Below are 16,217 nucleotides of genomic sequence, written 5' to 3' on the forward strand. Positions count from 1 at the left end.
TCAACTTGCTTAATTAACATAGCAAAATACCCACCTAGAGGCGGAGTTATCCGCTCCTTTTTTGATCATGCAATGCATGTGCAAGCGTGACTTCCTGAACATACTAATCATACAATTATATAACCAGCTATGTGTGTTCATCCATATGCATAAAAGCTAATGCATAATCAAAGCATATGCTAAGTAATATTAATAACATAGGTATTTAAGCAAGACAAAAACAGGGAGTCAGGTCTGAGTCACTTCTTTTTTTTTTTTTTTTTTTTTTTGAGAAGAAAAATGGTTTATTTACGGCCAGCCAGACTCAGGAGCTTTCTGTTTCAATCCTGAGCCCCAAACAAGATTTTTGAGTCCCTTTTATACAGAGAGGAAAGGCCAAAGGGTCCTTTTGTTTCAGTTCTCAACAGGCTTGAATTAGCATATATCTTCCACAACCTAGGTAAGCTTTTAGCATGGACTTCATACATTCTAGATAAGCTTTTAGCACATTTGGTTTACATTTTCCCTGAATATTTAAAGTTTATAGACTTTGCATTGTTAAACTGTTTCCTGGGACTGGAGTCGTTGCCATGGTCACCAAGGGCAGGACTGCAGCCTCTTACCGTTCCACACCCACAAGTTAGGACAGACAGTTTAGGTTACGGTTATCTCTGAAGAGACAAAGAGCCTCCCACCCATAGCCCACATCAATATTTTTAAAAACCCATACTTTCTCTACTGCCTTGTCTTAGCATATCTGCACAAAATCTATTGACCATATATGGAAGAACACAGGGGCCTCAACTGTGAACATGCTTATAAAGACCTGCTAAAGGTCTGAATATTTTGGAGCTGTTTCAATCTGTATTTTAGGCAAGGTGCCCATGGTGGTGACATATGTTGGGATGAGAGCCCAGGACTGCCCTACCTTATAGCTCTGCTTTGAGATCTGACCCTAGCTGATAAAGTGCTGTGGAGGCCTGGGGAAAGAGGATGGTAAGGGGCAGTCCACAGGATTCCCACCAAGTGGCCACTGCCAAGGGCTGACAACTCCATTTGCTGAAAGGCACAAGACTACTGGTCCCCAGATCACAGTGAAAGGCAAATGAAGACCAGCTACGACTTTATATATCCAACTGTCTGGGTTTTGTGTATTCCAGATAAGGTGTTATGGTATTAATACCTGCAATGGTGAGAAGTTAAGAGCCAAAGAAGCTTCCACTGGGCAATGCAGCTTGTTAAGAATTGTTCCAATAGACACAATTCCCATGTGACTGTTTGAAAAATCCTTGTTCAGCTTTTTTTTTTTTTTTCAATTTTTTAAAAAATATTACATTCAAAAAATATGAGGTCCCCATTCACCCCCACCGCCCCCACCCCACCACTCCCCCCACAGCAACACTCTCCCCCATCATCATGACACATCCATTGCATTTGGTGAGTACATCTATGGGCATCGCTGCATCTCATGGTCAATGGTCCACATCATAGCCCATACTCTTCCACGTTCCATCCAGTGGGCCATGGGAGGATCTACAATGTCCGGTAATTGTCCCTACAGCACAACCCAGGACAACTCCAAGTCCTGAAAATGCCTCCACATCTCATCTCTTCCAGGTCTGAGTCACTTTAGACCAACCTTGGCTCCTCTCTGCAAACATCATAAATATAAGTTCTGCCTAACTTGTGTTTTTTTTCTCTGTTTATCTCCAAAGGCCCAGCTTTGGAGCCAAAAAAATTGGTGACTCTGCCAGGACCAAAATAAATAAATAAAAATGGTAACCAAAGAACGCTTCCAGGGTGGACTGTGGAGGGGATTGTCCTCAATGGGGCATCCCTAACTCCAGCGGCCGCTTGGGGTTTTCTCAAGGACTTGGGGGCTACCCAAGGCAGAGTTGCTTTCCAGATGCCGATAGAACAGGCTCACAAGGTTAGGACAGAGAGCTGGTTTGTCTCCTTCCCTTGGCGGGTTTGTTCCTTTATTTATTACTTCTGTTAGTTTTTTTCTTCTGGCTGACCACAAATTAGCATTTGGTTTCAGTTTTGATGTTTCTCTTCAGCTTTGGCTAACTGCAAGTTAGCATTTGGTTTACCTTCGCTAAGGTAGTGAAGGTTTGGTTATAGTGGGAGAGACCCATGACTTTTGAGTCCAACACCCTCACTCCCTTAAAGGGAAAACCAGCTATTTGGCTTTGGCTAACTGCAAGTTAGCTTTTAGTTTACCCCTGCTAAGGTAACGAAGGTTAGGTGGTAGTGGGAGAGGTTTCATGGGTTTGAGTCCTACCCCTTCGCTGCCTTTTGTGCCTTTGTTTTGACTGTTCTCTCCCCACTCCCTTTCCCCCTCTCTTTCTGCTGCCATGGGGAACAAGTGCTCAGTACTAGGATGCATCCTGAAAAACCAGTCTAAATTTGGGGGATGCTGGTTACAGCAGCATAAATTATTTTTTAGTAATAAAGTTTAACCTAGGTATAAATTAAACAACAAAAAAACTTAGCAAAATTATAGATCTTTAAATTTTAACACTATATGGCAATTAAGCTTGTTTAGCAAACAGCAAGAAGAGTGGGCAAAAGTCCCATATGTTCAAATCTTCTTTGAGTTGTGGAAAGATAAAGAAACTAAAAAGTTGTGAATTAATGCTGTGTGAGTCCCCTTCAGCCCCAAAGATCTTTAAAGCAGTAAAAATCAAAGATATGAAATAATGAAAAGCTTGGAAACAACCATACCAAAGAGTAAAAATTATAGCTCAAAATATTAACCTTATGTGTCTGTTACTGTATCTTACCTCTTTTGGGTTTTTTTCATTGTGTACTTTCATACCTCCAGATGATAATATTAAATTAACAGATAAAAATTTTTTAAAAAGTTCTGGTCAAACAGCCAAAAATTAAATAAGCACTTATGTTAATATACAAAGCAGAGAGTCTGTTTTAACAAAATACCTTTTTGCACTTTAATCTTATCGTGTCCTGAAACTCCAAAATAATTAATAGCCTTTTTGAGGATGTTGGGGGTACTATAAACCCTTCATCACTCATTTAGCTCAAATATGTATTAATCAGAAAAGGTTTTACATGGGAATGGAGGACCCCTAGCAAGCTGCTTTTTAAAAAGTAAAGAAAGTAATACAAACTGAACCAGTAAAGGGAGGTAGACCCTAACTTACCCTGTGAATTAGATGTAGCCAACACCAATATTAACTTTGGGTGGGATTTGGAGCAAAAGCAACAAATATAAGCAAATACTCCTTGCGTTTAGTCCCAATTGTAAAAGGGGGCCAAATTATGATGTAGCCCCCTAAAAAAACAACTGTATACAACATACCACACCCATTGCAAGTAGAGGGCTTAACCAAATGTATTCAGTCACTCTAAAAACTACCATCCCTATCCAGGAGTGGACTGCAAATAGTAAAAACGAAACAAAAACAATAAACTATTGTGGTCTCCCCTCTGTGAAAAAAATATCTGTGGAAAGACATCTGAAACACCTGCCAGTGATGACAGGTAACTGTCTATCACATCCCTGCCCACTCACTCCTTTAACACACTTCTCGGGAATGTTAAGGCAGATACCCTCACAAAGTTCTGAAACTGTACTATTAAAACATAAGAAGCAGCATAATTACTCCACAGGAAAAGTAGACATTGTGGCTACCAGGCCCTGTGACAGGAGCTCCAACTACCTGTTACTCGCCAGAAGCTCATGGACATCACTGACAAGTGTCCATTATACTCATTCCAATGACTGCAACAGGTATTTCAATAGATGGAACATTTTGGCCAAGCACAGCAACAGCACGATGGCAAGTGGCTTACACTGGTCCCCAACACAAGGCACACTTTCACTGCCACAAACACTGCCACAGACCTCTTGTAACCAACAAGTTGCTATTTGCTACCAAAAAAGTAAGTGCCCTATATGGGGTATCAGCACAAATTAACAGTAACCAAGATATTGTATACATAATTTCCCACCTACCTTATAATCGCATGGGTGCAAGTCTTATAGAAAGGATAAATAGCCTCTGAAAATAGCAAATAAAAAGCGATAAGGGATCTTTACAGCAAAAAAACTAAGAAACTGTCTCCAACCTTAACCTGTTTAAACTCAGCACCTCAAATTACAGTCTCTGCTCCAAATAAAATTCTAAATCCAAAACCAATGCAAACACTGAAAATACAAATTTACAGCCCAAAAGGGGAAGTAATAATAAGCTGTTGTTACCTATACCTCACACCATATAAATTGGAAAAATAAAGTCACTTCACCATGATGCTGGCCTATGCAGCCTTGCTAGTTAGGAATCTTAAACCCATGGGGAATAAGAGTCACCCAAAACATTATTATAAAACCACAAAAAAATTAAGTATCTTTTAGTATTTGTAAACATCTTTTCAAGATGAGTGAAAGCCTTTCCCTACCATACAAAACAGCATTCCACGGTACCTAAATTCCTCATCCAAGAAATCATCCCAAATTTAAACTGCCTCAAACAACTGTCAGATTATAAACCTGCTTTTATTTCAGTTGTGGCGCAAGGTATCAACCAATGTCTCAGAATTAAGTAGAAATTGCATGCAGTCTGGAAACCTGAGTCATCAAGAAAGGTGGAAAAAATTAACAATACTTTAAAGAAAACCTTAAATAAAACTTATCAAAAAACATGGCTAAAATAAATGAAAGCATATACCTAGCTCTCCTTCAGTTCAGAGTGGCCCCTAGAAAAGGACTTAAGTTAAATCCTTTCAAGCTTATATATAGAAGGCCCTTTCTTTTTTTCTTATTTTTTTTTAAAGATTTATTTTTTATTTATTTAATTCCCCTCCCCTCCCCTGGTTGTCTGTTTTCTGTGTCTTTTTGCTGCGTCTTGTTTCTTTGTCCGCTTCTGTTGTCGCCAGCAGCATGTAAAGTGTGGGCGGCGCCATTCCTCGGCAGGCTGCTCCCTCCTTCGCGCTGGGCGGCTCTCCTTATGGGTGCACTCCTTGCGCGTGGGGCTCCCCCACGCGGGGGACACCCCTGTGTGGCACGGCACTCCTTGCGCGCATCAGCACTGCGCATGGGCCAGCTCCACACGGGTCAAGGAGGCCCGGGGCTTGAACCGCGGACCTCCCATGTGGTAGACGGACGCCCTAACCACTGGGCCAAAGTCCGTTTCCCAGCCCTTTCTAAGTAAACCGAAAAAGCGTAATCCCCCAATAACCTTAGAGGTAGCCACTACCATGCATACATATACAAATATGCACCTAAAATACCCCCACTGACCAGCCTCTAGATCCCTTCTCAGTCAGGGATCAGGTTCTTTTAAAATTTTGGAAAAAGAAACATCCTGAAAATCAACTTAAACTTAAATGGGAAGACTCTTACACAGTATTATTAACCTCTCATTCTTCTCTTAATTTACCAAAAAAATCGAGCCCTGAATCCATCATACCAAAGCAAAACCTTGCTACTTACCAAATCCAGCAGATAAAAAAATCCTAAACCAGAGACTACACCTAAACACAAAGCAAAATATGAAGAGGAGCCAGCTGGGAACCTGTGTTTCCTACTAAAAAAAAAAAAAAAACTCCACCAAATACTAATTCTGTTCTTTCTCTTACAAAACCTACCAATAACTAGCCCTGAGGAAAAATACTAATCATCCTTCAAATCTGTTGTGCAAATCATCCAAAACCTCTACAATAAAACCAAGTGTTACAGGAGTTGCTGAGGGCAGGCAGAGGGAGGAAGAGGTAGGATATGGGGCATTTGCAGGACTTGGAGTTATCCTGAATGATACTGCAGGGAGAGATGCAGGACGCTGTATATCTTGCCATAACCCTGGATGGACTGGGGGAGAGTGTGAACTACAATGTAAACTATGGTCCATGTGGTGTGGTAGTGCTCCAGGGTGTGTTCACCAAATGCAATGCATGTAATGAATGTGCCTTACTGATAAAAGGGGATGTTGATGTGGGGCGGGGGGGGGAGTATATGGGAAGCTCTTATATTTTTTTAACATAACGTTTTGTGTAATCGATTTATCTTTAAAAAAGAGAGGCAATATTAAAAAATAAATTTTTTAAAAAACAAGTGTTAGTACTATGTAAATTTGCACTATCAATATCAAGTAATGCCTAGAACAGCTGTACTATGAAATGCTTTGGCTAATCTGCACCTTGAAAATAGCAGCCAGAAAAGTCTACTTAAACAAAATTCAACAGACTTTTGTAAAAAACAAACCCCAAAATACGTAACACCACAAATAATCAAAGAAAGCCAATTAATTCCTTTAGGAATCACAGCATTCACCAAAACTGCACCTGCATCCTTATACTTAGCCACCAGTCTTTCCAAAGAAAAAGTATTTAAAAACTAAAGAACAAAACCAATAACCTCATAGCACAAAGAAATAAATTCTCCTTCTGGAACTTGCTCAACTTCACCAAGCAGCTGCGCCCCTTCATTAATTCATCTTAATTCTTTTAGCAGTTGCACCCACACTCAAAAACAATGGCAAATTCTAACAAACTAATTCTTCCTCCTCAAACCACCTTCTTACAATAGTTTCCTAAAAAATCAATGCCCACACTGTCAGCAAAAAGAAGTTACAGAAGATCTGAGCTTCATCCATTTCCCCTGCAATAAGAATATCACCAAAAACTAGGAGGGAACTGATAGACATAAGATGACCGAATACGTGAAAGTAACTTATTTCTCTCCCCATACAAAGGAATGAATTATATGTAAATTAAATTGTAATGAAATGCAACCTTCTCTTGGTGCCAAATTCAGCTTTTGGTGGTCAAAAACACCCTGTTGAAGCAATGAAAAATAAAAACCAGCTTCAACCAGTTGGCCGGACCTGCACAAAAGAATCCCCTCCCTGTCCTCACTTCAACTTGCTTAATTACCATAGTAAAATTCCCACCCAGGGATGGAGTTATTCGCCCCTTTTTAAATTATGCAATATATGTGCACACATAATTTCCTGAATATACTAATCATACAATTATATAACCAGTTATGTGTGTTCATCCATATGCATAAAAGCTAATGCATAATCAAAGCAAATGGTAAGTAGTAATTTAGGTATTTAAGCAAGAGTAAAACTGGAGGAAGAGGAGTCAGGCATGAGTCGCTTTAAACCAACCTCAGCTCCTGTCTGTAGACATAATAAGTGTACATTCTGCCTAACTCTTTTTTAAAGTGTTTTTCTCATTAGCCCCAAAGGCCCAGCTTTCGGGCCTAACAATAATAGTCTGATGATTTTGTTTCATAATCTGTAACAAATGTTCCACAACAAAGTAAGGTATTGATGGAGAGCTGATGTATCAGAATTCTTCTGCACGTTATGAATGACTGTTTTGTAAGCTCACAACCTCTCTAATAAAAATATATTAAAATATGACTACTACCTATAGCCAATATCATGATGTTCTTTCATAATTTTTAACAGTTGTTTCACAACAGTGCAAGGTATTAGTGATGGGGTAATGTATGGGAGCCCTGTATAATGATAGGCATATTTGTTTTGCAAGTTCACAACTTATATTATACATTTATTGTTTATGGATGTCCATGTATGAATGATAAACCTCAATAAAAAAGGCTTAAAATATATTTTTTTTTCAGCAAAGTGAATCTAACAGCACATTAAAAGAATTATAAATCATGATCAAATGAGATTTATTCAAGGAATACAAGGGTGGTTCAACATAATGAAATCAATTAATGTAATGCACCACATTAACAGAATAAAGGACAAAAACCAAATGATCATCTCAGTTGACATAGAAAAGGTATTTGTTAAAATCTATCACCCTTTCCTGACAGAATCGCTAAGAAACCTAGGAATAGAAGGAAATATTCTTACCATGGTAAAATGTATATATGTCAGTGCATATAATCAACATAGGATTAACATTGAGGAAATATTTCTGAAAAGAGTTTGGCATTTCCTCAAAAAGTTAAACATAGCACTCCCATATAACTTGCCAATCCCAGTTCTAGTTACATATACAAAAGAATTGAAAGCAGAGATTCAGACATATATTTGTACATCAATGTTCACAACAGTGTGAGATTTACAATAAATAAAATGTAGAAGCAATCCAAATGTTCCATCAGCAGATGAATGGATAAACAAAATGTGTTATATTCAATCAACGGGATATTAATCAGCCATAAAAAGGAATGAAGTTATAATACTGCTACTACCTTGAAGACACTGTGTAGAGTGAAAAAAGCCAGATACAAAAAGACATGATTACCTGATTCCACTTATACAAAACAGAAATACAATCACAGAGACAAATGGGAGAGTATGCATTACCAGGGGTGGGGGGGAGGACTAAAGGAGAGTTAATGCAAAATGGATATAGGGCTTATTTGTTGTGACAGGATAGTTCTGGTAATAGTTAGTGGTGAGGTTAGAATAACATCATAACTCCCACTGAATTGTGTGCCTGAAAGTATTTCAGAAGGGAAGGTTTATGTTACACACATTTCTAAAATTAAAAAAATAAAATACAAAAGCAAATTAAATGTCCTATAGGATTCCAGGATGGAGCTAATAATGTCTGAGAAAAGGCTCTAAGTACATTATCAGGACATATGAAAAAAACTGGAATAGAGACTGAAAGCATTATATCAATGTTAAATTTCGTGAACTTGATAACTGTACTTAAAGTGATTACATAAGTAAATATGCTTGGTCTTAGGAAATGTACATGGAACAATTAAGTGTTCAAGGAACATGCTGTAGCCAACCTAGACACCAATGATTAGAAAAGAGATTAACAGAAAGATACATGCTACAACAAAATGAACTTTAAAACATTAATGCTGTAGACATGAGGGTTTATTTCTAGACTCTAAATTCTATCCCACTGATCGATGTGTCTATCTTTATGCCAATAACACACTGTTCGTTTGTTTTTTGTTTTTTTTAGGAGGTACCAAGGACTGAATCCAGAACCCCATACATGGGAAGTGGATGCTCAACCACTGAAACTACATCCACTCCCCAATGAGAGTTGTTTTTTGTTTGTTTGTTTGTTTGTATTTGTTTTTAGAGGTACTGGGGATTGAACCCAGGACCCTGTACATGGGAAGGAGGCGCTAAACCACTTGAACTACATCCACTCCCCACCATGCTGTTTTGACCACTGTAGCTTTGTAATATGTTTCAAGGTAAGGCAGTGAAATTCCTCCCATATCACTATTCTTTTTTAGAATGCTTTTGGCTATTCAGGTGCATTTTCCCTTCCAAATGAATTTGGTAATAGCCTTTTCTATTTCCGTAAAGTAGGCTGTTGGAATTTCGACTGGTATTGCATTGAATCTATAAATCCGTTTGGGTAGGACTGACAGCATCACAATATTTAGTCTTATACCAAATAATACTGATTGTATATTTGGGATGAATTATATGCTTTATTAATAAGTATCAATAGAACTGATTTTTTAAAATACCATTATGCTAAGTGAAATAGTCCAGACACAAAAGGGCAAATATTGCATGATTCCACTTACATGAAAGATCTAGAATAATAAATTCACAGAGATAGGAAGTAGACTAGAAGTAACCAAGGATTGACTGAGGAGTAATAAGAAATTATTGATTCATGGATACAGCATTTCTATTTTGGTAATGAAAATGTTTTCATAATAGATAGTGATGATGGTAGTTTAATATTTTAAATATAATTAATGTCACTGAATTGTAGACTTGAAAATGGCTAAAATGTAAAATTTGTTTTAGATATATATATATATATATATTACTCCAATAAAAAGTAAATGAAAAAATTGCATAAGAAAGAAAACAAACTAATTTTTAAAAAAAGAAAAGGGCTGAACAGATACTACACAAAGAAAACATATAGATGGCAAATGCAAATAAGCACATATGAAGATGGTCAACATTACATATCATTAGGAAACAATAAATTAAAACAATAATTAGATATCACTACACACCCATTAGAATATATACCGACGTGTACTGTGGTACATCCATACAATGGAATATTATTCAGTGGTTCAGTAAAATATAAGAGGTTTCCATGGCTTTGGGTGGAGGTATAAATAAGTGTAGTACAGGGCTTTTTTAGGGCAGTGAAATTATTCTGCACAGTGTCATAATGGTGGATACATTAACTTATGCATTTGTAAAAATCCATAAAACTGTACGACACGAAGAATGAACCTTAACAAAAACACAGGACTGTACGATAAATAAAAGTGGACCCTATTATAAATGATGAGCTAGAGTTAACAGCAAAATTATATTTAATAGCACAATAAAATGTTAAAATGTTCTTTCATGAGTTGTAACAAATAAATCACATTAATGAAAGGTGTTCATATTAGGATGGTATATAGGAGCTCTGTATTTTATGCATGACTGCTATAAACTTACAACTTTTCTAATAAAAAAAAGATCCTTAATATGAACTATAGCTTTAGTTACTAATAATGGATTACTACTGGCTCATCAACTATAATAAATGTATGAAACTAATGCGAGATGTTATTATTGGGAGAAAATGAGGGGAGGAGAGGAATTGATATGGGAAGTGCATACTTAGGTACGATTTTTCTATAAATCTAAAATTGCTCTAAAAATAAAATTACAAAAAAATAAAAAGTTATTTAAGAAAACAACAATATGCAACATAACCTGTAGCTAGACATCCTTAAGATACTGATTCAAACCAACTATTTTTAAATCTCTGTTTGTGAAGAAATGGGGGAATTCTGAATATTAACTAGACATTTTATTATATAATGAAGTTACTGTTAAATTTTAAGGATAAATATGGTATTGTAGTAATGTTTAAAAGGCCATTATCTGTTTGCAAAACATCCTAAAATATTTATGGGTGATATGACACAATGTCTGGGATCTGTTCCAAAATAATCTAAAATGAAGTGAATAGATGAAACAAAAGTGGTTATGTGCTGGTAATTGTTGCAGGTTATGTTTTGGGTAGACAGAAGTTTATTATACAGTTCTTTCCACCTATGTATGTTTGAAAATATTTACAATAATAATCTTATTAATATATTGCCAGGCCCAATGGTACTGACCCTTTACTTATGAACTTTGTTCCAGTGAAATAAAAACTTGACCTAGTAATATATATTGCCTAAGAGTTACCTCCTTAGGGCCTCCTTGTTGCTCCAATGTGGCTCCTCTCTAAGACAAACTCAGCATATTATTTCACTGACTTCCCCCCACAACTCCCTGACGTGGGACATGACTCCCTAGGGATAAGCCTTCCTGGCAATAAGGGATTAATACCAAGTGCCAATTAAGGATGCATTTGGAGAAAGACCTTGACCAAAAGGTAGAGATATTAAATGCAAATGTGTTTTTTACAGCTAGGAGATTTCAAAGGAAGTCAGGAGGTCATTCTAGAGGTTACATTTATGCATGTCTCAAGAGGATCTCACTGCCACAGTAAACAGTGCCTCAAACATGGGTGCTCCTGGGGACTCTAGAGACATCTAGAAACTACAGGCAGGACAGACAACCCTACGAAATCGGTTCCCCATCAGTGGGCCTTACCTTGGAATATATGATAACCTATCTCCCCAATGTATCAGAAGTAGACTCATTTATAATTTTCCTACATATGGTTCCAGACAGAGAAGATAAAAATTATTTTTAAAAAATATTGAAATCCTGTGTGGATACAAATAATAATTTTAAAACATTTTCCTACCCAAAACAGACAACAATCATAGCAACACTTTGGTGATCATTCCAGACTCTCAACTCTTCATATACCCAATTATATTAATATAGCATAATGAGGCTTTTTAAGTTGCATAAAATACTATAGGGAAAAGCAAATGTAACTAGAAATCTGTGGTTTAAATACTCAACTCTTGACATACTGAAATATGTCCTTATTTAATTATGAAAGTTATATATCAAATAAATGAAATCATAAATAAAAATAAATTACCTCTCTCAATTTCTCTCTCTCACGCTCTCTCTCAGCAATACGTTTTCGCCTCTCTTCCTCTTCCTTAAGAGCATTTTGTGTTTCTGTTCTTAATTTATCGTCTTTAAGAATCTTTCGAATTTTCTTTCTGCCTTTTCCAGGAGACTTGGAATCATCATTTTCATCCTCTTCTTCCTCCTCTTCATCATCATCATCTTCATCTTTTTCTTCTTCTTCAGAGTTACTCTATATAATTTAAATGATTAGAGGTAAACATTATAAAGTTGTCCCACTTTCTACATTTTATATTCAACTAATTTATATACCAAGCAAGGTGGAAGAAAACATAGTGAAAAGCTCTAGATATTTAGCAATCAAGAAGAGTGTTGATAGAATTAAGCACATTATGCAGAACTTGTACTTTACATAATTCTGCTTACATACAAGAAACTCAAACTAGCTAATTTCATTACAGGGGAAATTTCTTCACACATAAAATAGTGGTAAGGATAAAGTGTTTTATGCCTTTAGAAAACACACCACTTCATATAAATTCTTTAGCCCTGAGAACATAAAATAATGAATTGTGAGGGCTTAAATTTTCCATGTGTTTGTTAAGGTACAGAAAAAAATGTACTATATGTCAAGTTAACATTTCTGCATATTTGTACACTTAAGAAACTAAACCTTCTACAAGTGTGAAATATAAATAAATCAGCAGAATGCAATTAATGAATGATAAAAGATAACAGGAGCATATTTTCATAGTCTACTGTACCGGCTGTAATTAAAACATACATAAACGTCATTATCACCTTGTTTTCACTGGATGAATCTTCTTGAACCTTAATGCGTCTCCTTTTCTTTTTTTGTTTATAACTCCTCTGATTTTCTTCCAATTCTGCTTTCTTTGCAGACCTGAAAAAAAAATTTTTAATGGAAAATAAAATACTTCATGATAAGTTCCCTTATGTGAATTATGGACCATTTTAAAGCTGCTCTACTTCTGTGTGAATTCCTAGAAAAGGAAGAAGAAAAAACAAAACAAAATGCTTCAGAAGCTTTGAAAGGGAAAGTCCAGCTGAACCCTAACCCTTAATACTTTACCACTGATCAACATTTTCAGTTATTCAGAGGAGATATTTAGTACACTATGGACCATAGTTAGTGGTAATAGTCTGTTGATATTATCTCATAACCTGTAACAAATGTTCCACAACAATGTAGTGTGTTGATGGATGGATGATGTACAGGAATTCCACACATGTACATGATTGTTTCGTTAAGTTCACAACTTTAATAAAAATACATTAATTAAAAATCAGGCAAAGTGTTCAATTAGACATTTCCCCAAAGACATACAAATGACCTGTAACCACATGCGTAACCACATGCAAAGATGCTCGACATCATTATTCATTACAGAAATGCAAAACAAACTATATTGTGTTACCATTTCACACTCTCTGAGATAGCTTTAATAAGAAAGACTGACAATAACAAGTGGTGGTGAGGTTGGGGAGAAACTGGAATCCTCATCAATTGCTGAAGGGAATGTAAAATAGTGCAGCCATTGTCAAAAACCATATGGCAGTTCTTTAAAGTTATACATAAAATTACCACATGACCCAGCAATTCCACTCCTAGGTATATACCCAAAGGAAAGCATATGTCCACACAAAAACTTGTACATGAATATTCACAGCATTATTCACAGTAGCCAAAAGGCAGAAACAACCCAAATGTCCATCAACTGATGAATGGATAAACAAAATGCGGTATATATCCATACAACCAAAACTGCATTCAAGAATGCTTATATACACTGAATCTCTAACACACAATTCATCCATACATAAAATGTGTGTATACAAATATAAATATATTTTAAATAAATAATGTTAACAGTTTTAAATCCAAATATTAAATAGTTTACTTAAATGTGCTGGAACAACCACCACTCTACAAATAATTTAAAGACACAGCCATTCAGATTAATTCCTAAAATTTTTGCAAAAAACAATGTAATACCTTGTTCTGGGCCGCTGTTCATCTTCAGATTCACTAACTTCCTCACTAACACCTGATTCCTGAAAATCAGAATCTTCTGAATCTTCACTGCTCACTTGAATTTAAAAAAAAAACAAAACATTGAGTTATCGAGTACTTCCCAAAAGAAACACAATTCTCCTAATTTATTAAGAGCATCACCTAAAAATTGTGAGAGAAATATTTGTGGTATGTACATTAAGGAGTAATACATGACACAGAAGAGACTATAATTAGTAAATTTAAAGGTATTTATAAATACAATCAAATTCCAAATACTACCATAGAACAGTTTAATACATAATAATTATCAAAGGTAATTAACCACAATGGATTCTGTCCTTTGAAATAAGAAAAGTAGGCTAGCTAAAATGAGTAAGGGATTATAAACTCTCTCCCCTACTAATTACAACTAAAAACTATGAAGAGTATAGATACATAATGAAACTACCCTAAAAAGGAAACAATAGCCAGCAGATTGGGAAGCGAAGACAAAACCTGAATGACCCACAAATGACATCCCAAAAGGAGGGAGGGTGTTGTGGTTTTTTTCCCTCCCTTGTTTCCTGGCTTTGACAGGAAGGCAGGCTGAATCCCAAAATTATGTAGAGGCTGTTGACAGCAAAACTCAGGGAGAAATCTCCTATTACTATCCACAAAACCAGGAAAAAGAGAGGCCATGCATGTTGGGAAAGTACATAAAGGAAATTCCCAATATTTTTTTCTCTCAGTTCTGTACCACAATTGCCACTGCAGTCAACAGAAACCCCAGAAAAAGTCATATCTTTCTGGCCAAAGGAAGCAGGAAAGAGAAAAGATAAGGAAAGAGAAAAGATAAGGTGAGCATGGAACATCTTGTGGTGCCAGAAAGTAAAGAAGTACTCAAAAAAGGATATGGGCATGCTGAAAGGACACAGGGGCTTCTAACTGTCAAAGCTAGAATAATTTGAGTAATAAAATGGATGGCAGTAACAGATTATAACTCACAGAATAAAATAAATATCTGTAAATCTAAAATGATATGAATAATGGAATAAAAGAAATCAAGGGCAAATATTAAATGCAGAAGTAATAAAAGAAACAGAAAAGTCACCATTAGGTATGCAGTAGAGTATCGACCCTTTCAGGCAAGATGGATGATAAATTACTGAGTACAAATATGTTGAGAAACAAGATATCTGCATAGTTTCAAAATATCTCTCCATAAACTATTGATTAAATATGAATAGAAAAACAGCATCTATTTCTTTAAAGCGGAAAAACCGAGCAGACACCAACTTAATCAAGTAAACTAAGTTAACACTGCCAGTAATAAAACATATTGATATCTCTATGTACCTTTATATGATACCCTGAGGACACAATCACATACGGGGTATTCTTGTCAAAAGGCATAATAACCTCAATCTAATCATGAGAAAACATTGGACAAATACATATTGGAGGACAAATGAGAAAATAACTGATCAATAATCTTAAAAATCATTAAAGTTATGAAAAACAAGATGAGTAACTATCTATCAATGGGGAAAAAAATTTTTTTAAAAGATGAGTATCCATCACAGATTGAAATACATTAAGGACACATTAAAACTTAATGCAATGTGGGATCCTAGATTGGATCCTGGAGCAGAAAAAGGGCATTAGTAAGAAATCTAATAAAAGTTGAATGATATACATAGTTTAGTTCAGAGGAAAGAGGACATTATATGTAAAGGGGCTGATAGTAAATATTTTTACTTTGTGGGTCATTCAGTTTCCAGTAAAATAACTGAACTCTATTCAGGTTTGCTACTCTAACATGCAAGTAGTGAATGAATGGGTATGGCTGTGTTCCAATAAAACTTTTTCACAGAAATAGGCAGAGGGTTGGATTTAGTCATCAGAAATAGTTTACCAATATCCGGTGTGACAATTTGAATTTGGTGAAACCACAAAAAAATAAAAGATTATGCTCTTAAACTAATCTATTCCTGTGGGAATGGTACCCTTGGATTGCATCAGATTCACTTTGGATCACTTTATTAGATTTCTTTTGATTGGACTAAATCAGTGAGACGTAATTCAAGATGACTCTCTACCCTCTTATTGGGTCTTATATAAATAGAGACACAGAGAGACACAGAGAAAAAGAAAGCTGCCATATGGTTCCTGCCTTGAGAGAGGACTACAGGAAAACAGAGAAGCTCCAAGAGGTTGGGAGTGGTCCCAGAGTCTGGAACCAGCAAAGCACAAAGGCATGGAAA

General features: G+C 36.0%; 1 protein-coding gene across 8 annotated transcripts in view; it reads right to left on the bottom strand.

Moving 5' to 3' along the window:
- ATRX (ATRX chromatin remodeler) overlaps positions 1 to 16,217 on the bottom strand; it is a 362,990-nt gene that overhangs the window by 207,202 nt on the left and 139,571 nt on the right. For all 8 annotated transcript variants that reach the window (XM_058292114.2, XM_058292110.2, XM_058292112.2 and 5 more), the window contains 3 exons: positions 13,954 to 14,047; positions 12,738 to 12,840; positions 11,944 to 12,168 (listed from right to left, as the gene is read on the bottom strand). In XM_058292114.2, the coding sequence (XP_058148097.1) occupies positions 11,944 to 12,168; positions 12,738 to 12,840; positions 13,954 to 14,047 (422 nt within the window). The remainder of the gene's footprint in view (positions 1 to 11,943; positions 12,169 to 12,737; positions 12,841 to 13,953; positions 14,048 to 16,217) is intronic.

This window comes from Dasypus novemcinctus, chromosome X (assembly GCF_030445035.2).
Source record: "Dasypus novemcinctus isolate mDasNov1 chromosome X, mDasNov1.1.hap2, whole genome shotgun sequence".
NCBI classification, from domain to species: Eukaryota; Metazoa; Chordata; class Mammalia; order Cingulata; family Dasypodidae; genus Dasypus; species Dasypus novemcinctus.